We start from the raw sequence: 21,698 nt of genomic DNA, 5'->3' as shown, positions 1-21,698 counted from the left end.
ATGGCAACCCACTATTTGCACCAACAAAGTCAGAAATTTAGAAACAACAAGCCATGCTGTCAAGCCCCCCTGGTGCTAAAAACCAGACAGCCATGAGCTCTTCCTTCCATGCTAGTCGAACTATGATCGCATCATGACTAACTGTCGTTGGAGCCAGACCATGTCGATCCAAACCGAGTCCGACGAACCTTCTACGCCCGCCCGAAAACCGGCGGCTTCCCCCGCTGACGATGAACCTAAAGATGTCACCTCCACCCCAGATCCTTCAGGAGCCACCGGCGCTGCTGCTCCCGGCACGCCGAAAAGTGCTCCTGCTGCTGGAGCCCGCCAACGCACCTACACCAAGACCGACGGGCCGCCGCCACCCACACTACTTGTTGACTTCCTCAGAGGACGACCCTCGCCTGCCCGCATAGCTGCTCAGAGGCAGCGGAGGATGACCATGGACGCTGTTAAGGCGGAGATTAAACAAGAGATGCGCCAGAGTTCGGTCCGTAAGCTCCAACAGCCTGGAGGTGTGCGCGACCGGGTCAAAGCATGGCAGAAGGCGAATGCGGCGGCCATGGCGGCTGGGGATCCGATGGCCACACCAAGTGAGCCGACAGAAATTGCCTTTGCGGGTGATGACAAGAGTGTTACCGAAGAGGACCGTATACGGATCAAGATGAGGAAGAAAAAGGCCAGCACGCCAAAAGTGGTCGTCCAGCAAGAAAAACGAGAACAAGAACAGCCACAACAACCTGCCGAGTCAGCATCAAAATTATCAACCTCGGAGGAGACGAAGCCCGAGAGCATAGGAGCTGCCGCCACTCCCAAGAAGAAGACGCCTCCCAAAAAGAGGGTGGTAAGCGATGACCACTGGATGAATAACAAGAAGGAGGGGAAAACGAGGCGCAGCCCCCCTCGAGGTCCGAGAAAGCCCCCCGAGTCGAAACCTATGCCAATTCCAAAGGACTTTTTACTGCGGACGGCCCGGAATCCGCCTGCCTCCCAAAAGGTGAAGGAGTGGGCGAAGACCGTGGAGAACGTCCCGCCTGCCGATGGCCCTGGTGGAAGGAAGTACCACGTTGACGAGATGACCGAATTCTCTCGCTCGGTGGATTCGTTAGTTCCTTCCGAACTGAGTGCCCACTCGGAAAAAGCCCCATCAACGCCCCGCCGATCTCGTACCCCGGCTGCCAAATCTGAGCGCTCGTTAGATGATGACGGAATTAGAGTGACACCGATGAGGGAAAGCAGCAAGAAGAAGAGGAAACCGCCAAAGCAGCCGGAGAAGGAGTCTTCCGTTCCAGCGCCAACCACGACGACAAAGTCCCAGCTTGATGATGATGGCATTAGAGTGACACCGATAGAGGATAGCGGCAAGAAGAAGAAGAAACCACCAAAGGAACCGGAGAATGGGTCATCTATTTCAGCGCCAACAACAACGACAAGGTCCCAGCTTGAGGATGATGGCATTCGGGTGCGCCCCATACCTGATTCAGTCGACGTCGACGCAGAGCGCAAAAAGAGCAACAGGAAATCCTCAAGGAGTGCCCCAAGTATAGCACCCTCACTCTCGCTCCGGGATAAGTCGCCATATGATTTTATTGACCACGATAAAATGGGCTCGGAGGTTAGCAAAGTCACGGCGAAAACTGTCGACGAGCCCGCGACTCCGACTCGACGCAAAGTGTCGAGATCTAAACCAAAGCTGGCTCAAAAGAAGCGAAATTCTGCACCAACTGAAATTACCCAAACGACGCAGACTTCAAAGAGCACAGAAGTAACAGAAGCTACAGAAGCTACCGAGTCAACAGAAACCGAACTAGGGCCCGAGATGGCAGGGGCTAGGTCCCCTGGAGCTACTTCCAATGGGTCCTCCGGAGAGCTGGGAGAGCAGCCCTCTATCATCGAGTCGAGCGCACCCACGATGCTCGATATCCCTGTTGGCAAGTCTGCCTTTAGCGAGCTGGACCTACCTCTCGGCGCAGATGCGCGAAACAGCAGCAGGAGGCAGAAGCCGCAGAGAAATCCTAGTCTCAGCGTGCCCAAAGTATTCAAGAGAGTCGTGAGCGAGGGAAAGAAGATCATGAATCCTGAACCGCCAAGGCCAGCCGGTGTAAACAAGCCGCCCAGCATCGAAACCTGGCTCACAAATACAGTCGATCCGTTTGTTGACGCTCCTGCGAATGTACCAGATGTTAACCCTATCAAGAGGAGAAAGTCTGTTGAGAAGAAATGGGCTGCGGAGAACCAGGCGAGGACCCGCGAGCCTGATGAAATGACGCCGAAGACAACCCCGAAGAAGACATCTCCTCGTCCGGCGGCACCGGCGCCGGCACCACCACCGCCCGAGGAGAATGAGGAGAATGTTACTCCTAAAGCTGTCCATGAAGAAAAGAAGAAGCCCGTCGAGACGCCGACGAAAACGCAGACCAAAACGCCGCCTTCTACGGGGCTTAAGCGAAAGGGGGCAACGAGAGGCACCGCATCACCACTGAAGGCAGGGTTAAAGAAGCACCTTCGCGATGCCCTCAAAGATGCGTTCAAGGGGCAGTCCAGCAACCAGATCTTTACGCAGACCAGTTACGAGAGTCGCGAGGAAAGGGTCTACGGGGCTATAGACTCGGAAGTATCTTTTGAGGAAGAGTGCCGAGATCCACACTGTCACTGCCGACGGCGCTCGGCAGGATCCGGATCACAAAGGCGATCGCTGTCCCCCGACTCATTTGACAGTAGAGACCTTGAGGATGATAGGACGACGACGACTTCTTCTCTGCCCGAGCCAAGGAGGAGGCCGCCTACAAATGGCTTCCACGAACTCTCTACTATAGTCTCGGAGGAAACGTGTTCGTCTCGTGATAATGAGACGATGTCGACGGTGTCGCAGACTACTGTCACGCAGACGACCCTTACCAAGGAGTCGGAGCTGTCGAGGCGGTCAAGTCAGAGACCCGGTTTGAAGCGGAGGCTTACGAAGCACTCTGATTTAGTATCGGTGCTCTCAGCACCGGATGATGCAAGCGTTCCTCAAGGCATTAGAAATGCAAGATCCCGGCCGAGCGTGAGACGGACCCGGAGCAAGCGCAGCGCCGTCACGACGAACGATCTGCTCCGAGAGTTTGCCGATGACGAGAACCTTTACAATCGGGAGCTCAAGACCCTCGTAGATGGCGTCATCCCCGTGCTGCTAAACGCCGTCATTGGTGAATCGGCGGACCTGACAACTGTTTTTGGCCCATCTGCCCCAGGTCGCAAAGTCGATGCCATGTCCAAGGCTGTTGTGAGCATGGGCATCTCCCTGGAGAAGCTGAGGAACGCCCATAGAAGGGCTCCGTTAAGTGACGTGCACAGACTCGTTACTTGGCTGGAGGGCGTGATCCCAATTTACAATGGTTATCTCGATGCATGGAGGTTGGGGTTTGAGAATCTCATCGTCAATTTGGCGCCAGCTTCAGACATCCCGGATGACCTGGATTCTTTACTCAATGCGCTACCTAGAAACGCCGAGGGCGATATCGTGAATGAGGATGGAGAACGGGTTGACGTTGCGCACCTTTTAAAGAGGCCTATTTTCCGGATCAGGATGGTGACAAACTTTGTCAGGGTATGTAAATGCATGATGAGCATCATCAATCCTCCCTCTAGGTTTCCGCGAACTTTATTGACATTCGACCACTAGGGGATCCATGACATCATCGGCTCAGAGCAAACCGGTTTACTCGTTGCGTCTTTCGAGTCCCTGCAGGACAAAGCTCGCAAGAGACACAAAGAAGAGCGCGCTCGCGTGACGGACGAAGACGCAGCCAATACGGACACAACCAGAACTCGAGATCTGCGCACGTTGGCCGCCATGGGCTATATCAAGGTCGACCCTAGCCTCCAGGTCAGCGCCAAGGACGTATTTAACCTCTCTCTTATCCATTCGAATGGTCAGCGCCTCAATTGTCAAGCTGAGCTCGTGCATCGCGATAATCCTGGCGCTCTGGGTCACCCTGGCGAGCTGATGATTCGGCAGACGGGTGAAGGCCAACGAACGTGGCTCCTATTCCCGCCGATGCCCATGAGCCTGCTTTCAGCGCGCAAGTTGGATAGTGGTCGTGAGCTCCTCGTGATGGTGCGGGGTACGCATAACGGCAAGGTCTGGCGTGAGCTCATGCGCCTTACAACGGACGACGAGCGCCAGGTTGATGATTGGGTTGAGATGCTGGGTACTCTTCCACTGCCGCCCCTCGAACTCGAGCCCGCTCCGCACACGCCGTCTCAAGAGGGCGGCTCACCGCGTCAGAGCGCGGTGGGAGATGTTCCCCTCGGCGCGCAGACGTCCCTTGAGTATCGAGCCGAATCCCCCGATAGGCCGTCTATAATATCCGAGCCCACAACCCCAACGAGTCCTACTACACCGACAAAGGCTCCCATGCCAAGCCGGTATCATACTAGTAGGCCGCCTCCACCAACTTACCAGCTCGAGGTTACTGCTCCTGACCAGCCTGCGGCCCACGATGAGCCGTTGATTCCTAGGGAGGAGGAGGACGACGACGAAGAGTCTGTCGCATCGTCTCGGCACCATCAACCTAACACGAAGCCATTCCGCGCGGATGGCGCTCCTCCTCCACCTATCCACCGCAGTTTCGCATCGCCTAAGCCCAAACCTATGACACTCCAGCCGCCTTCGGACGCGCGGGTGAAGCGTAGAACTTCTTCACCCCTCAAGCACGAGTACCTGCCCTCGGATGCGTCGTCTGAGGAATCCGGAGATTTGACAAGCGAATCGGAAGAAGGATCTGAGGAGGAATCCATGAGCGACTCGTCGGGCGATGATGATATCGATAGCGTTGACATACCCGACACGGAGGTCGGTGTTAGCATCAAGCAGGGCCATGACCGCCGCCACGACCACGACCACGATCATGGCCATGACCATGACCATGACCATGATCGCTCAGAAATGACGGAATCCGTCCTATCCTACGCCAGCCTCACGCCATCAAACTCGGCATCTCAGGCTGGCCTTCACCAAAGGAGACAACCCGTCGAGGCAGTGGAGGCAGTGGAGCCGATTGAGTCGAACGACGCATCCCGTTTCGTATGTTCCGTCTCGCACTGGCATGACAAGCGCGGCCTCTGGAAGGATCTTTCGAGCCACCTTTGCTCAATCCTCGTCTCGCCCGGTATGATGGAGGCGTTTTCGATGAAACCGAACAGGAACCCTCTGACAGACAAGCCATTGATCGCCCTCGACTTGACACCCGTGGTGCTCGTCCGCAAGAGTAACGCTCTCGACCTAGAGGTGCGAACGGCCGTTCTCGGCCACAGCAAGATAACTTCGATTGGTGGCGGCACGTTCCGGTTCCGCAACGCGACGCAGGAGGAGTGCCTGAACCTTTATGCGGCGGTGCACGCAGCGCGGTTGAAGAATGAAAAGTACATCCAACTCGAGAACGAGATGAGGTTCAGGAGCTTTGGGGAGCGCCGCCCTGCGAATGGGGATGAGGAGGGCGGCCTGCGCACCAAAAGGAGCTGGTTCGGGCGTAAGAACAGCTACAGAGCGTCTGCACGGGCGCCGACAAGGTCGATCGACGAAGCTAGCACCGCGGCGTCGTCGTCCATGTCGGCGTCGAGCTTCCTGAAGAGGCTTGCAGGCGGAGCAAACCTCTCGTTCAACATTGGACGGTCATCGTTGGAGAAGCAAAACGGAGCCATGAGCTTGTACACGTCCGGGTCGTCGTCGGCCGAAGGCAGCATGCCGCGATCGCCATCCGTCAGCATCGACGGCAGCGGCCGGGGCGAGCCCATCAGCAACGACAACGTGCCGATCCGGCTCCACCTACTCGTCAGCGCCAGCAGGTGGGAGGACTACGGCAACTGCCGGCTCCAGGTGCGGCGCCCACCTGAGGGCTGGCGGCAGGAATTGCGGGCCAACCACGGGCTCGAGAAGCGCGTGACGGTGACGACGATTCCGAAGAAGAAGGACATGATGGGCGGTGGCAACGGAGGGGATGCGGCGGTGCCGCGGGTGGTACTCGACGCCGTGCTGGGAAGCGGGTGCTTTACAATGATGGGGACGAGGGGTATTATTTGCTCGGTGTGGGAGGAGAGGAGGGATGAGTATATTCCGGCGACGGGCAGTCCTGGGGGGAGCGTGAAGAAGTGGTGTTTCCAGCTGGGGAGCGTGCCGCAGGCGAATTGGCTTTTGACGTTGTTGCATGAGGAGGTTGTGAGGGCGTAGGGAGGGCGGCATGGCGAGGATGGGAATAGTAGATTGGGGGGTGCTTGTGTGATGAGCATGCATACATTCATCTGCGTTCTGTGTTTGAGATCGGTTCATATTTTTTTTTTCTTTGTTCAGAGGAGTTTTGGGGGAAGCAAACAGATACCCGCCTTTTCTTCCTATAAGTCTTTTTTATTCTATCATTTTCTGGGCGCGGTTCTTTACTGGACGCTTATAGAATGGGGTTGGGGTCAAGTCATGTGGCGGATGTGAAGGAGGAAAAGGGGGGAGGGGATTGGGGAGGTCAAATATTGTTTCTACTTGATGAGACATGGATGCATCGATTCGAGGGCATGAAAAATGGTGGGATGTGAAGGGGGTGAGGGAGGAGGTCTTTTGATTTCTTTGTTCGAACCTTTGTGGTTTACTCGCCGCTTATAGAGAACTCACTTTTTCTTGTCAATGACACATCGAGTTTACTACTACTTGAAGACTAAAGGCTTACTGCTTCGCATATCTAATCTGTTGGAAGCGTACAAGATTTCTGCATGAAGAGTTCCTTGCCGACCGTTCCCAAGCCTATCGAGGTTCTCTCGTATAAAGATGGAGAGCGTATCCTTGACATATGGACCGGGTCTTCACGTTTAGATGGGTTACTATCGAAACGACTCAAGTTCCTACATTAAGAGTGCTCATTTATTACCGACTGCTAACATACATGATATAAGAGACCAAGAAGAAAAAAAGAAAGAGGCAACGCGAAGATGAAATAAAAAGAAGAAAAGGTGAACAAGTCCAAGCATGAGCGGTATCCAGCGCCGGCCCGGGAGAGACTGAGATGTAATTTATTCGAGTTCAAGTTCAGTCTTTACTCCTCGTCATCGGAGCCCATGAACCAATATCTAATTTTGCATGTTAGTCCAGCCAAAGAAAGAGAAAAAGAAAGGACAGAAATAGGAGGGGGGCATCCAACAGGGAAACTTACTGCGCAACATACTGAACCTCAAACGTCTCGGGCATCCCCTCACAAGTCGCCGGCGCACTCCCGCCGACGGTATCCAACCTATAAACCTCCCTCAGCCCCTTGGTGGCACTCCCGTCCTCGTCCCTAGCAACCAACTTCAACCACCCCACGGCCTTCTCGCCCTGGACGCCCGTCGCAGAATCAAACGGCGCGGGGATAGAATTATTTAGCTTGACCGTAACATGTCCCTTATCCGCGGCATCGATGTCGAAGAACGGCTGGCCTAGGGAATTGAAGTAGTGCACGCCGGAGACGCGCATGGCTTGGGGGCCGAGACGGGGTTGTTCGGTTGAAGAGGAGAGGGGTTTGGGGATGGGGGCGAAGGAGATGGCGAGGCGGGTGAGGGTGGTGAAGAGGTCCGGGTGGATGGTGGAGAGGCAGGAGGCGTCGTAGAGGGTGGCGACGGCGCCGGCGGCGGTTGGGGCGTCGGTGGGGGAGGAGCAGGTGTAGTTTTGGGTGCCGCGGCCTAGGGCGATGTGTTTTGGTTTGAGGCCTGCTGAGGGCGCGGGGAGGGAGTCGGGGGCTGCCGTATGTTAGTGAGACTGACTTTTATTTTCTTATATTTTTATTTGGATTTCTTGTGGGAAGAGAAGAAGAGTAGAACGTACTGATGGGGAGGACGGCGCGGGAAATGTCGCAGGTGGGCGCCGAGCCGAGGGTCTTGTACCGCTGGACCTTGAGGGCGAGGAGGTTGAAGTAGTCGGAGAGGTGGTCGACGGCGGCGGGGGCGTTGCGGTCGGAGGAGGAGAGGGAGGCGTGGGTCGGGGCGGCGAGGGTGAGGGATGGGAGGAGGAGGGTTGATGTGAGGAGGTTGAGGAGCTTCATGATGGTTTTGTGTGTGTGTAAGTCGTTTGTTTTGTCGTTATTTTTTTTGTTGTTTGATGAGAGAGAACTTGGAGAGACACTAGGAAAGAAGATGACGAAGAAATCCCAGAGAATAATGAGAAAGACTTGGTAGGAAATAAGAGAGAATAGAACCTAGGAAATATAAGGAAAAGAAACGACGAAAAGAAAAAGAAAAGGAAATAAAAGGAAATAAACGACTCGGCCGTTTATGGAGATGATGATTTCAAGATGCAGGATACGGAAAACAAAAAGATCGACAAAAGGATGGGAGGATCACCACTTCTATTATACACTTTTGATTTTTAAAGTACAAGCAATAGCTGCGCGGTTACGACTGAAGACGGCATCTATTGGCGTCATTTGGGACGGGGGTTGGGCGGGCGGCAATGGGAGATGTGGGATTCGGGACTAGGCCGGATTCGAGTGTTTCTTTTTTGGTCTGGGCGTTGCTTTGACGCCGGGCAAACAAGGGATGGCGTGTGGGTGCATGCGTAGTGTACAGGTGGATAGTATGGATGGTGTGGATGGGATGAATGGGAGGGGAGCATTGGTTCGTTCGGGTTGCTTGCAGGATGCAGGATGCCCAGTGGGAGGGTGGACAGGGCAGGGTGGACAAGGGAATGAAATGACGGTCTGGACAGTGGCAGCTGTACAAGCAAGACGAAGAGTTTCCATCTCTGGATCATTTTTGTTTGCCTCGTCTCTTCTTTGGTTCTTGTGTTCAAAGCAAATGGTCCAAAGCAGCCGTCCGTGAGGATTGTATTACAGTCCACAGCGTGATAGAGCGATGGTGATACTCGAAGAAACAGGAGTCATGTTTGCTCCTTCCATCAGACAAGGGGCAGGAAAACAGAGAGGAAAGAGAGAAGCTCGTCTTTGGCTCCCATTGGATGTTGTACCTTGTACGAAGTATCTTGTAGTTTATCTGCATCCCAATCCAACCCCGCAATTGGTCAGATCCTTGCTTCCCAATGCAGCAGCTTGCATGGGGTCTGCAAGCGCCGGCCGCCCTCAATGAGCTGTCCACTGTCGAGCCCGGTTCTGACGTACTCTCGTTTTCTAAAGTAGCTTTCTCGTTTCTTGCATTTGCCTTCTAATTTCCTGGATTATGCTGCATCTGTACCTTTGTACCTTCCTAAACTACCTCTCATGATGGTATCGTTCATCTAGCTACCAATCATACCAATCATACCAATCATGCCAAGCTCCACATGCAAGCCAAGAGAAGACCTCGCGCGGCAAAGCTCTGCCGAGAAGAAGAAGAAAAAAAAAGGTTAAACGATATTTTCGGAATCTCGCCCGTTGCGATCGTCCTGGGATGAAGAATTTCTTGTGGGGCGCGTTCGAGAATCCTGGGTTATTGGGGGCCTGGGGGGTGAGAGTTCGGATGTCGTCGGTTCCGGGGCGATGGATTCGATGTTCGAACCGCGGAAGTTCAGGTTCTGGCTTTGATGCTGACCTGACTGTGCAAGGCAAGGCGTTCGGTTTTGGCTTAGTATACCACGGAGTCAGATTGTACGAATGATCGATCCTGACTGATCCTGTGTAATGAGCCTCCGTATCCTAAGATCTTAGTACAGGACTGTGTAATGAGCCTCAGTATCCTAAGATCTTAGTACAGGAACAACTTTGTCCGTAGCTGACTATTCTTTCCATCTCCAAACTAATCCACCAGCAAACGGGATTCCAAAAATCCAATTCTGCTTCTCTCTCCTCCTCACTCCAAAATCCCCCATTCGAGAATCCTCAATATTGGGATCGTCCCAGCGCTTACCCAAATTGACCCCCGAAAATAACCTCCAACCAAATCCCACCAAACCAACAAGCGAACTCCACCGAACCCCGCAGGATCCCCACCACCTTAACCGCGTGGTACAAATTATAGCTGCTCCAATTGGTCCAGCCTCGCAGCTAAATGGCCGCCGTAAGCGGCCGGCGCTTATCGCCATTGGCTCAGAGACCGTCCTTCTTCTTTTTTCGACTGCAGCGGAATCGATAGGGTGGTAGAGATCCGTGGAAGACGCACGTTTAGATCTTGTGCGTGAGTGGGGTTGCGTTGGTGCATTGCGTGCGTACTTCTTTTTTAGAGTTTGTCGCTCATTATCTTGGCTTTTATGGTTCTGTGGATATTGTTATTTCTATTTTCGACGAGGGGTGCGGGTGATCCGGGTTGATGCTGCCGAGATCAATGGATCCGACCTATTCTTTGGGTTTTGGGGGGGGGGGGGGGGCTTGAGAGAGCAGCAGGATCTTCGAGAACATACCACCGCCCGAAGCAGGCAGGAGACGAGATAATGATGTCAGTACAAAGCCCACCTTCCAACGTTGATCGATGACTAAGATAACCAGAGTCGATGCAGTTCAGTGTCCTTCCTGACTTGAAGTCGATCATTAGAGTCTACCTGTAAACGTACACACAAGACTGTAAGAAAACTGCGGCTACCAAAAAATCCATCATCTTCATTCCTTCTTATCCCAGATCTACCGAGATCGAGCAAAGGACCCGTAAACCCCGTAACGTAAAAAGTAAAAACAAAATCCAAGCTCTTTTTCTTGTTCTTCTTCCCTCCCCTTCCATCCCAATCATACACTTTATAAAGCACATCCCACAGAGTGCTGTCCCCAGACGAACTGCGCGACCTTCAAATGTTTCAATGCTCTTCCCACTACACTTCCCATTCCCCATAGTCGTCACCAAGAAAATAAAACCAGAGCAACCTCAGCCAATCTCTATACCCCTAAAAACCAGCCTCATGCCACTCCCCACCCCCTTTAACCCCCCCAGCACCAGCGCCACCCGCCGCCGCAGCAGCAGCAGCAGCCGACTTGCCCAACCCAGTGGCATGCTTATCAACATCCTCCGCCCCCATCCAAAACAGCGACATGAACACCAACACATGCAACGCCACACAATACGCCGCAAACAAGTTCCTGCTCGTCCGGCTCGCCAACACCATCCTCGTAACCGAAAACACCACCCGCTCAGGCAGGCTCATGCGCTTATATGCCCGCGCCGACTCGCGCCCGCGGAACGCCGCGAACGGCGAAATGTTGGATTCGTACGCTTTGCGGTACCGGTCGAGCGCGATTCCGGGGTTCCCCGTGCCGCCGATTGCGATTGTAGACGGGTTCGGGTTGGGGCTTGCGTTGGTCGTGGAGTAGGCTGACGAGGACGTGCCGCTCGCGCCGCCGCTGCGGCTGTATGTTGATATGTAGCGCGTCTTTTCGTAGAGGTTGAGGTTGTCCCGTTGTAGGGCGGCGATTTCTTGCCGGAGCTGCGATACCGTGCGGTGGCTCTCGGAGAGTTCCTGTTCCAGTTGAGCGTTGCGCTTCTTGAACCGGTCTCGCTGTGCCGTGAGCATGGGAAGGATCGTGTTGCCCGAGGAGCCAACGCCTTCGCCCATCATCGAGGAGCTGCTGCGAGGGTCCAATCCGCTTATGATGGACGACGTGGGTGATATCCTCCCCTTTCGACCCGCTACACCTGAAGAAGGGAATCGGCTCACGTAGGTACCCGCGACTGACGCTCCCGAGGGGAAAGCGTTGGGCGCCTCGGCTTGAAGCGTGGCAAGGTCATTCTCGAGCTTCTCGTTAAGCTGCTGCGCCTTTTCGAGCTCGGCGTTCGTCCGGGACAGCTCCTCTTGTAGGTCTTGCAGTCGCGTCTGCAAGTCTTGGTGGGATACTCGGAGGATCGTGAGCTCGTCGCCGAGTTTCTTGTTCCGAGCAAGAAGGAGCTTCTCCAGCGTGTCCCCTCCGCTCTTGGCCTTGCCTCCGGCGGATTCTACGTCGTCAGCATGTCCTGGTAACTCGTCATCGTCTCCCGTAGAAAATTCGATGCTCTTTAGAACCTCGAGTTCCTGCTTTACGTTGTCGTAGTCGCTCCACTTTTGCACCTTGGCCTTGAGCGCGTCCCGCTCCTCCTTGAGGCGACCAGACTCACGCTCGAGGGCCTTGACCTTGGTATCGAGATCTCGCTTAACCGCCTCCTTCTCAACCCTCGAAGCATCGAGCTTGTGCAGAAGCGACCGGTTCTCGGACCGCATCCGCATGTATCCGGGGTCGTCTTCCAGAGACGTTTGCTGCGTCGTAGCCTGCGATTTGGCCTGGGCCAGATCCAGTCGTAGCTGCTCATTGCGGGCCTCTACCTCGGCTAGCCTCGTGCTCGTGCGCTCGAGGTCGGAATGGAGCATTTCGACCTCCGCCGCCGTCACATTGCTCGCCTGTCCATCCTCTTCGGCGGTGGTGCGGCCGAGGCGCTGGTTGACCTCATAGCTCGCCTTGATCTCGCTGATTAGGCGCTCTTGGCTCTCAACCTTTTCCTCTAGGGCCTTCTCCTTTGACGCCCAGTTATCCTTCTTCTCCTCCAGCACGGCAGTCCACGACTCCTCGACCTCCTTGACCTTTGATTCGAGCTTGTCTTCGAGCTCCTTGCGGGCCGACCGCTCAGTTTGGAGGCGTGATTCGGTCTCTTCGAGCTGTGACGTGAGCTTGGTTACGTTCTTTTGTAGGTGGCTGTTTTCTTCCGTCAACTTGGGGAGGGTGTCTTCGGAGACGAGCATCGAATCGACCGACGCTTCGAGGAGGGGATACGGATCGGGCGCATCGGAGAGGGCTGTGTATAACTGGAGGAAGACCGAGTTTACCGATTTCGAATGGTTCGTGAGGAGATCGATAAAGGTTTGGTAAGCTAGATGAACATGTTAGCGGGGGGAAAAAAAAGGTGTACCCTGACCCTCCGGAAGAAAGGGTTATGAGGCATGGGTGTTATTTGGCGATACATTTGAGAAGACCCTTGATTTCGGTCAGCTTCGACGCATCATCGAGTTTCCTAAAGTCCTTCGTCTTTTGCGCTAGCTCCTTTCGCTGAACCGTCGAGTCGCGCTGGTGGGCAGCAATATCGGAAGCCGTGTTATCGAGCTGGGTGACGAGGGTCGTAAGGTCGACATCTGCGAGATAGCCACGTTAGTGCGGGAGCTCCGAACCATGGGTGTGCCGTTATTTCTGTGCCGGATGAACATACTCCTCCACGCCGAGATGGCGGTTTGGAACTTGTTGCCAGGGCCGTTTTCCAGGTCACCGGGACTCCCCGTGGGCGAGGTCGCCGTGTCGGCCATTTTGTTTCTTGTTATTTGTAGTGGTTCTGGATCGGGAGGGTTCGGATGCGAATCACCCCCTGAGGCTGTGAGGGTGCGTTGACCGGGAGCTTAACAGGAGCCGGTTAGGTCGAGAGCCATGGAACTTCTGGGTGGCTGGATAAAGCTCCGCGGCTTCGAGGCAGCAAAGATAAGAGGAAGAGAGGAAGAAGAAGAAGAAAACGCTAGCTCGATATGCAGTGTGCAAATTGATCTATGTGGATTTGTCGAATCGGGAGATTTTGCGATCGTGATGTTGGGGGATTGAAATGGTGATGATTTGGGAACGTGTTCAATGTCCAGTTCGCTCGGCTCTATCCCTGCCTGCCTGTTGGCCTGACCTGGCCTGGCTGGGCCGCCACTCAGCCTTGGGCTGCCAGATGTTGGCGCTGGCCCTGGTTGGCTGGCGCGGCTGGGCTCTCCCTATCACAGCGCTGGCGGTTCTGGCCTTTCCCCTGTGGCTGGGGCCCACGCGTCCACTGAAGTCGGCAACCTCAAATTGATTTGGTGCATCAGCACAGCCTAGGTAGTCTCCCCTGTCCAAGCTACCCATTTCCAGCTTCTGGTCCCGTCCCAGCGCGGCTCATTCAAGGGCCCCGACACCATTCGCGCAATCTCCGTTGCTTCAAGACGCAGGGCTGGGCCGCAATTCAACCCGCTAATCCAGCCTGAACCAACCGGGCCATTTCTCGTCACTGGAACTATTGCGACGTATCCCGACATCCCGCGTACGACCAGACCAGAAAGCGTGTCCGACGGTCCTGCATCTCAAGCTCTAAGCCGCAACCGTGCCATCTACCATACTTCTCGATCCCACCTCGCACCTCAACCAAGCTCCTCGACCCAACCCTCAGCATGAGGCAACCACTCCGGTGACAAGACTAGACCCGATGGATGCGAAGCCCAGCGACGATCATGGGTCTAAAGAAACAATGCAATCATCACTTCAAACCTCATCCACTTCGACGGGTCCCTTTGCCCTGCGCACCCTCCTCGACAATGTGCCCCTCACCACCGAGGGCGTCCCCGAAGACGTCAAGATCACCTGCGTCGACTATCTAGGTGTGTTTGCGCCGTTGTCAAAGGATATCCATAGGATCCGATGATGCCCTTCTGGGCCATTCTCCGTTACTAACCCGTAGACCTCCACTTCTCCAGACCGCAACCTCTACGTCGGCACCTCCGCCGCCGAACTCCTCCATTTCGTCCAAATCCCCTTTGAACCAACCGACGGCAGCGGCCGCCCAACCTTCATCCTCGCCTCCCGCCTCCGACCCGCCTTCTCCGAAACCCACAGCGCCCCCCCCGGTTCCCGCCCCGGCGTCCAGCAAATCCTCCTCCTTCCCAAGGTCGGCAAGGCCTGCATTCTCTGCAACTGGACCGTCACCTTCTATTCCCTCCCCGAGCTGAGCCCCGTGTTCGGGACTACCCAGGTCAGGAACTGCAACTGGATAGGCGGCGTGGATCTGAATCTGCCCCAGCGTAGTAATGGGAATAATCCCCGCGAACAGAGGGGCCAGAGGGTTACTGTCTTGCTGTCGCTGAATCGCCGGATACAGGTCGTGCGCATTGGGGAGGAGGCGGGAGCAGTAAAGGTAGGATATTTCACGGAGACGCCGAGGAAGCTCCTATTACTACTACCTGGGACAAGAGCGCTGATGATCACTCTTTCTATAGAACATCGACTTTGCCGGCAGCACTATATCCTGTAGACGAGGCAACATTGCCTGCGTCGCCGACTCCCGGCACTATGCCTTACTAGATGTTGAGCACCAGCTCAAGATCCCCTTAATGACCATCTCCTCCCTCGATAATTCTCAACCGCCAGGCGAGCTCGGGCACACCCAGAGCATCGCAGCCACCAACGAGAGCGGCCTACTACGCAGCAACTCGTCGGCCCACACCCGCAGCCATTCCGGAGCCGGACAGGGCCACCACTCTCATGCTAGGAGCACGAGTCTCGGCGCCTTTATCAGCGGCGGCATTCTCGGCCCGCGCCAGGGCGAGGAGCCCGTGGCTCGACTACCAACACCTCCATCTAAACCTACGAGCCCGAAGCCCCCGGAGACGGCTAATAATAAACCACTTCCTAGTACCCCAGGCCAGCAGGGACCTTCTTCTACCTCTTCCACCCCTATTCCCTCCGCCGCCTCCGTTGCGCCGAAACCCCCGCCCCCATTCCTTAAACCGCATATCGTCTCGCCCTCGCCGGAGGAGTTCTTACTCGTTACGGGCACGAGCGCAACGGACCCTGCTATTGGCATGTTTGTGAACCTCGACGGCGATCCAAAGGGTCCGACGCTAGGGTTTGATAGGTATCCGAGGGAGGTTGTCGTTGATGTGGGCTTTTCGGAGTCTGTATCTTCTTCCAAGTCCCCGAGGCCATCTATGAATAACGAGGACGAAGTAGACAAATATGTGCTCGCGTCGATGACCAAGGATGCAGAGGACGGAACCCACCACGGTCTTGAGATCCAACGCTTTGAAGGCGATGCGGAACCCGACAAATTTTGGCTTGAAGCGCCAATAACTGAAGGGCAGGGAGAGAAAACGACACCGTTGTCGCCATTGGGCATCCGATCACTGACGGGCAACGACGAGACGGTCTGCCAAGAACTTATAGACAGGCTTTGCCAGAGGAGATTCAACCCGTTCCCCAATGGCGACTCCGACGTCGCGCCCTTCTCCCCCCGAAGCATCGACTCCCGCACCGCGACATCCCTCGCGCAAATGTCCACTGAGCGGGAACTCTTCGAGCGCGATCTCGACGCCGAGGATGAAGATCTACCCGAGGGCTGGGAAGCGAGCCGCAATCGCGAGGAAGAAGAGTTCGTCAAGAGGTTGGCCAAGGCGAGGGCGGGGATAGCCGTCTGGACCGGCAATCATATCTGGTGGGCCGTGCGGAACCCGTTGCTCCTTCAGCTCGAGGCGAAAGTTGGGCTCTGTCCTGGCGATGTCGTTCCTTCGGAGACGAGAGTGGACCGCGATGGCGTGTTTGGCTTCCTCAAGTCTATCAATGATCGCGATGCCAAGAATGAGCTGGAGTTTTTGACTCTGAGCTACCTCCGGCAACAGGCCGGGCTATTACTTCTTGTAGACTTTTTGAACGCTGAGAAAGACAGCGTCTTTACTGATTCGGAGACGGAGGCGTTGGCGAAAAGACTTGTCGACAGCTCTCTCGACCCCCGGGTTGTGCTGTCGCTCATTCCCGGCTTGCGAAACGAGATTGCCGAAAGCAGGAAGGGCATCTGGATTTTCGGCGGCGTGAGAGAGTCGGCGGCGCGGTATTTGCAAAACGAAAAGGTCTGCGCGTCGCCGATCCCCGTGGGCGCGCTGGACGGCCGGGTCCTTCAGTTCCTGCGTAGATTCCTCGCCGGGTGGAGAGTGAAGAAGGGCTTCGGAAGCATTGCTGACGAGCACGACGTCTTCCGGACAGTTGATGCCTCGCTCCTGCTCGTCCTGCTCGAGATCGACCAACATTCGCCCAAGGGCGTAACGTCGAGAAAGGAGGGATCGGTCCGGGCCGAGCTCTACGACCTCGTGGACAAGGGGGTCGACTGCTTCGACAGAGCCGTCGACCTCCTCGAGTCGTACAGACGGCTGTTCGTGCTGAGCCGACTCTACCAAAGCCGCAAGATGGCCGCTGAAGTCCTAGAGACGTGGCGCCGCATCATCGAAGGCGAACCCGACGATGGCGGCGAATTCCGCGACGGCGAGCAGCGCTTGCGCGACTACCTCACCAAGATCAGTAACAAATCCCTCGTACGCACCTACGGCGTCTGGCTTGCCAACCGCGACCCCAAACTCGGCGCGCAGGTCTTCGCCGAGGACAAAGGCCGCGCACCGCGCTTCGAACCCGCCCACGCCGTCGCCATCCTCCGCGATGAAGCCCCCGCCGCCGTGAAGTACTACCTCGAGCACCTCGTCTTCGCCAAGGGCAACGACGAGTACGTCGACGAGCTCATCTCTTATTACCTCGACGTGGCCGTCGAAGCGCTGCGGTCTTCTCCCGAGCGTCGGGAGATGTTCGCCGCCACGTACGAGGCGTACCGCGCTCTGCAGCCGCCGCCCAAACCGCCCTACGGCCAGTTCCTTGCCGACAACACGGCCGAGGACGATGAGGTTTCTCTGTCGAGGTTGAGGCTTTTGCAGCTGCTGAGCGATGTGCGGACGTATGATGTCGCGGCGACGAGGAGGCGGATCGCTGCCGTGCCGGACGAGTTGTTGGTTCCGGAGATTATTATCCTGGATGGGCGGGAGGGGAAGCATGAGAATGCGCTGAGGTTGCTGGTGCATAAGCTCGGGGACTATGATGCCGCCATTCGATATTGTCTTTGGGGCGGATCGAGTCTCTTTGGTGAGCAGCAGCAACGTCAAACCCGAACAAACGACATCTCCAACCAGCAACAAGAACCACCTCAAAAATCCCCCCTCCCACTCCAAGAGCAACGCCGCCTCTTCAAAGCCCTCCTCCTCGAATTCCTCCAAATCGACCACCTAAGCGACCGCGTCGAGCAGACCTCTTCCCTCCTCTCGCGGTTCGGCCCCTGGTTCGACGTCGTTGACGTGCTCGAGGTGGTCCCGGACGGGTGGAGCGTGAGGCTTCTCGCGGAGTTTTTGGAGGGTGCGCTGAAGAGGTTGGCGAGGGAGAGGAATTTGACGGGGGTTGTGAGGGGGTTGAGTGCGGTTGAGAATCTGAGGGTTGGGGGGGAGTATTTTCAAAAGGTTGGCGAGATGGGGGCGACGGTCGAGGGGGGAGAAGAGGAGGAGGGAGGATGAAAGAGGGGGGAAAGGCGACGTGGTTCGTTTTGGCGTATGGAGTATTTGTGTGTTTGTATATTTGTAGAAAGTGAGGGTTGTACACTCTTCTCGGGCCCTCTGGAGAAGAAAGAGAAGGCCGACGAGGTAGAAGGGGGGGAGGAGGGTATCATGTATATCAAGCAGGAGAAGTTTATATGTAGCCATACCTCCCATCCAACGTCTATATGTCATTATCATAAAAAATAAGCCCCACGCTCATACACACCACACCTTATTTTTTTTTCTACCTCTATTACTATCCATGCTCTCTCCCCAGCTCAAACCCGTAACCCTCCTGCTCTTCCCCCTTTCAACTCCCCGCAACACTCTTCAAAATCCCCACAGCCAACCACCGCCTCCTATTCCCAGCATCCTCCCCCTCCCTCTCCCAAACCCACTCCCTCTCGACGCCGAGACAATCCACCTCCCACAAGCGCTCGACCTCAAGCCCCTTCTCAGCGAGGGCGGCGTCGTCGAAGAAGCCGCGCATCTTTGCGCGGCCCGTGTGGAAGCCCGCTATCACCCAGGCGCGGGCGTCGGGGTTGAGGGAGGCGGGTTTGAGGAAGTGGGAGATGGAGGTTTGGAGGTTTGCGTGTTGCCAGGGCATCCACTTGGGGCTTTTGGGTTAGTATGTGTTTTCATCACGACGGGTGTTTTACGAGAAGATTCAAGGGGGGGGGGGGGGGGGGGGGGAATAGACACGGAGAGATGAGAAGAGGGGATGAATGGAAAGAAGAAACCTACGAGACAATCCGCCGCTATAACAACATCAAAAGCATGCTTCCTCCCCACCGCAAACTCATCCGCCGTCTCCCCCCACGCATGTCCACTCACGACCACATCCTCGCAGAACCCCGCCTCACCTCCCTTCGGCCCGTTTTCCCTACTCACATTCCGCTCCACATTCCCCCTCAACGTCGCCAGCAACGCATCCGACGGATAATCCGTCACAGTAACGGACTTCGCACCCAACAACGCGGCCATCATGGAAGGCAAAGCCGTCCCCGCGCCGAGTTCAACGACACGCTTATCCTTGACGTTGAAAATCCCATCCTCCAGAGCCCGCGTGAGGGCGCTGCCCCGCTGCTCCGTCGAAGAAGAAGAAACACCCACTGTCCCGGCCTCGATGAACTCGGCGGCAAGAAGACTCGCGTTCCAGAGATAGTGGCCGAAGAGCTGGCGCTCGTCCTCGGCCGGGGGGTCGGCGAGTTGGATGCGAAGGGGCTTGGGGAGGAGCGGGGAGGTGTAGAGGAGGGCGGTGTGGGCGTCGCCGTGCTGGTTGGCGACGGCGTCGGGGAAGATTACGGCGAGGGAGGAGGAGAGGAAGTCTTCGGGGGTGGAGTCGGGGGTTTCGGGGGTGAGGCGGTTGGTGAGGTTTGTGGATGTCATGGTTGGGAGGGAGAGAGGAGGGGAGTGTAAGTGAGGGTGTTTTGTTTGTTTGTTTGCTCGTGTGTTGGAGCTGGGGGAGGTGGTGGGGATCAATTGATGGAGGGGGAATTTGCAATCCTGGCAGATGTGTGTGATGAGAATGATGATAATGGAGATGTGATCAATGACGTCCAATTCGAATCGTCCCTGCATTCTTCATCGGCTCGATTCTTCATGAGTCTGCACACTTTGAATATGAAAATTATTGAATGCCTGTGGCGGGGTAGTTTTAGTCATCCTTATTATCAAGAAGCTCGAGATAATGAAGTACGGGGTACGTACTGAGAGGCACATTTATAGAAATATCATTCTGGGAAGGAAGAATAAGGGCTCTCAACCAAACTCACAATATTCAAATTTCATTATAAGAAATCTAGATGTCGCCTAGGAGACCTACGGAGCTTAATTGAATGCGTTCTACCCGGTACTCATCGGGGAAGGCGCCTTCTCGGTCTTGAGACAGGCGGTTTGTGTGTGTGTGTGTGTGTGTATGAGTTGTATATGAGAATCTCGGTCTGAATTCAACGCCTCATGGAAGCTCAAGTAGTACTGCTTATAGACTACTTCCGCGAGGCGCCGGTGTGGAACCCGTTCTGGTCAATCTATGAGACGTGGAGGAAATTTGGGAAACGGGAAACGGGAATTGGGGAATTGGGGAGAGAGAAGAAGTGGGAATTCCTTTTTGATAGAATTTTTTTATTATGTTTGGGGATTTTCTTTTGCTTCTTTTCTGTGAGATATCCCCGTTTTGCTTGCCCTGCAGAGGTTGTGAGATTTCGAGACTGGGGATGTTGAGGGGAGGGAGGAAACTTGGAGATGCTGTCGGTTCGAAACTGGATCGGACATTTACTTTTTTTTTTTTTTTTTTTCCCCCTTGGCCCAACAAGGAATATGCTCGCGGTGATACCAGTAAGAGAGCATATGGGCCTACCTTGATACTCCCGCTCCGATCCATGGACAAACCAGGCTGGAAATGGGTCCCTTGAAGAGGGAAGAGAATAATCCACGCCTCCCAAATCATCGCCAAATTCCTGGTGAATTGTCCCATATCCTGTCCCAGCGAGATCCAGAAGCCACTCTACAGACTCCAACACCCAAAGTGTTGGAATCCAGTCCTAGCTTGATTACTGCTTCAGAGACTATCACGGGGGTTTTTTTTTTTCCCTCCCTCCCACTCCTTGCTTCAACAGTCGATGATCAATGTATTCAGAACTTGGTCCCGTCCCCGGAACCTCTCCGCCCCCGAGATTACCACCCCACCATCCCCAACTCCGTCCGTCCCCTTCCAAAGACAATGGAACCGCCCCCCTCCCGAACAGAAGCGGGGGGCCAAAATAGAAACACAACCCTCCATCTCACTTCGAATTCCAAACACACTCCATAGATCTCCCCAGCCCCCTACCTCGCCTCGTCCCGCGGGAAAAGACGCCCCTCCTTCTCACTCTCTATTTAACGTCAAGGCCTATAAAATACTTCGTACAACCTGATCTCTTTCCACACAGGAACGTCGCCCACCAGCATGGTCGTAGAGGAGGGATGGTTGGTGTGCCGTCCCTTCTTAAGATGACCCGAGACGGTGCAATCGCCCAAGAGCAACACCAACGACTCCGAAGACCACCAGGAATCCTATTTCCAGTGTGATGGAGATCATTTCCAAATACACTGGTGGGATGCTGACCATTCTTCCTCAACAAGGGAAGGAGAGGAGCAGTAGACTTCGCCCTGCATCATCGCTTATCCATTGTAAGAGTAAGATTTGACCTATTACCGGCCTCAGATGCCTTCGATGTCTAGTCCCAGAGGTGGGAGGGGGGAGTGAGCTGCGCCTAATAATTCCTCCCCATTAATGACAATCCAACCCTCTCTGTGACGTGCCACGTCGGCTCTCTCTCTCTCTCTCTCTCTCTCTCTCTCTCTCTCTCTCTCCAATGTCACACTTACACCACCAACCTGTCCCGCCACTTAGGATAGGCCGTTCGTTTACTGCCTTAACAACCAGTAATAAGGCCAAGAAGGCCTGTTGCAGGGATCGACTCGTATAGTTCATCAATCAATTGTCTATTCACAGCTTCAATCCATCGTGCCCTACACCGCTGCATCCTCATCCCCGTTGTTATTGCAGGGACTCACTCTATCAACCCGATTGAATGTCACTCCACTACCACTTGCCCCCGGGAAGAAAAAAAAGGAGACAGAAAAAAATGCCATACATGTACAAGAGAGCCAAATCTTTCAGATTCTGTATACTATTTCATATCATTCCAAACAGGTTCAG

The 21,698-nt window shown here is 55.2% G+C and overlaps 5 protein-coding genes across 5 annotated transcripts; 2 read left to right on the top strand and 3 right to left on the bottom strand.

The window, feature by feature from the left end:
- Positions 1-160: 160 nt before the first annotated feature.
- On the top strand, positions 161-6,211 carry SAPIO_CDS0523 (uncharacterized protein; the record flags this gene model as incomplete). Its single annotated transcript, XM_016783284.1, has 2 exons — positions 161-3,589; positions 3,665-6,211. 2 exons carry the CDS (start codon positions 161-163, stop codon positions 6,209-6,211), a joined length of 5,976 nt encoding a protein of 1,991 aa, XP_016646484.1.
- Positions 6,212-7,061: 850 nt separating this feature from the next.
- Positions 7,062-8,042, bottom strand: SAPIO_CDS0522 (uncharacterized protein; the record flags this gene model as incomplete). The annotated part of the gene is made up of 3 exons (XM_016783283.1): positions 7,062-7,095; positions 7,179-7,740; positions 7,826-8,042. The coding sequence occupies 3 exons, from the start codon at positions 8,040-8,042 to the stop codon at positions 7,062-7,064; spliced, it is 813 nt and encodes a 270-aa protein (XP_016646483.1).
- A 2,759-nt stretch (positions 8,043-10,801) lies between these two features.
- SAPIO_CDS0521 (Golgi membrane protein) lies at positions 10,802-13,177 on the bottom strand (the record flags this gene model as incomplete). Its single annotated transcript, XM_016783282.1, has 3 exons — positions 10,802-12,750; positions 12,842-13,009; positions 13,084-13,177. The coding sequence occupies 3 exons, from the start codon at positions 13,175-13,177 to the stop codon at positions 10,802-10,804; spliced, it is 2,211 nt and encodes a 736-aa protein (XP_016646482.1).
- A 950-nt stretch (positions 13,178-14,127) lies between these two features.
- On the top strand, positions 14,128-17,974 carry SAPIO_CDS0520 (uncharacterized protein; the record flags this gene model as incomplete). The annotated part of the gene is made up of 3 exons (XM_016783281.1): positions 14,128-14,257; positions 14,354-14,790; positions 14,873-17,974. The coding sequence occupies 3 exons, from the start codon at positions 14,128-14,130 to the stop codon at positions 17,972-17,974; spliced, it is 3,669 nt and encodes a 1,222-aa protein (XP_016646481.1).
- A 331-nt stretch (positions 17,975-18,305) lies between these two features.
- Positions 18,306-19,384, bottom strand: SAPIO_CDS0519 (uncharacterized protein; the record flags this gene model as incomplete). Its single annotated transcript, XM_016783280.1, has 2 exons — positions 18,306-18,605; positions 18,740-19,384. 2 exons carry the CDS (start codon positions 19,382-19,384, stop codon positions 18,306-18,308), a joined length of 945 nt encoding a protein of 314 aa, XP_016646480.1.
- Positions 19,385-21,698: the final 2,314 nt, after the last annotated feature.

Source organism: Scedosporium apiospermum, assembly GCF_000732125.1.
Source record: "Scedosporium apiospermum strain IHEM 14462 chromosome Unknown SEQ_SAPIO_0022, whole genome shotgun sequence".
Lineage (NCBI taxonomy): Eukaryota > Fungi > Ascomycota > Sordariomycetes > Microascales > Microascaceae > Scedosporium > Scedosporium apiospermum.
Note: the sequence above shows the minus strand (reverse complement) of the source record. Positions and strands in the feature narration are given on the sequence as shown.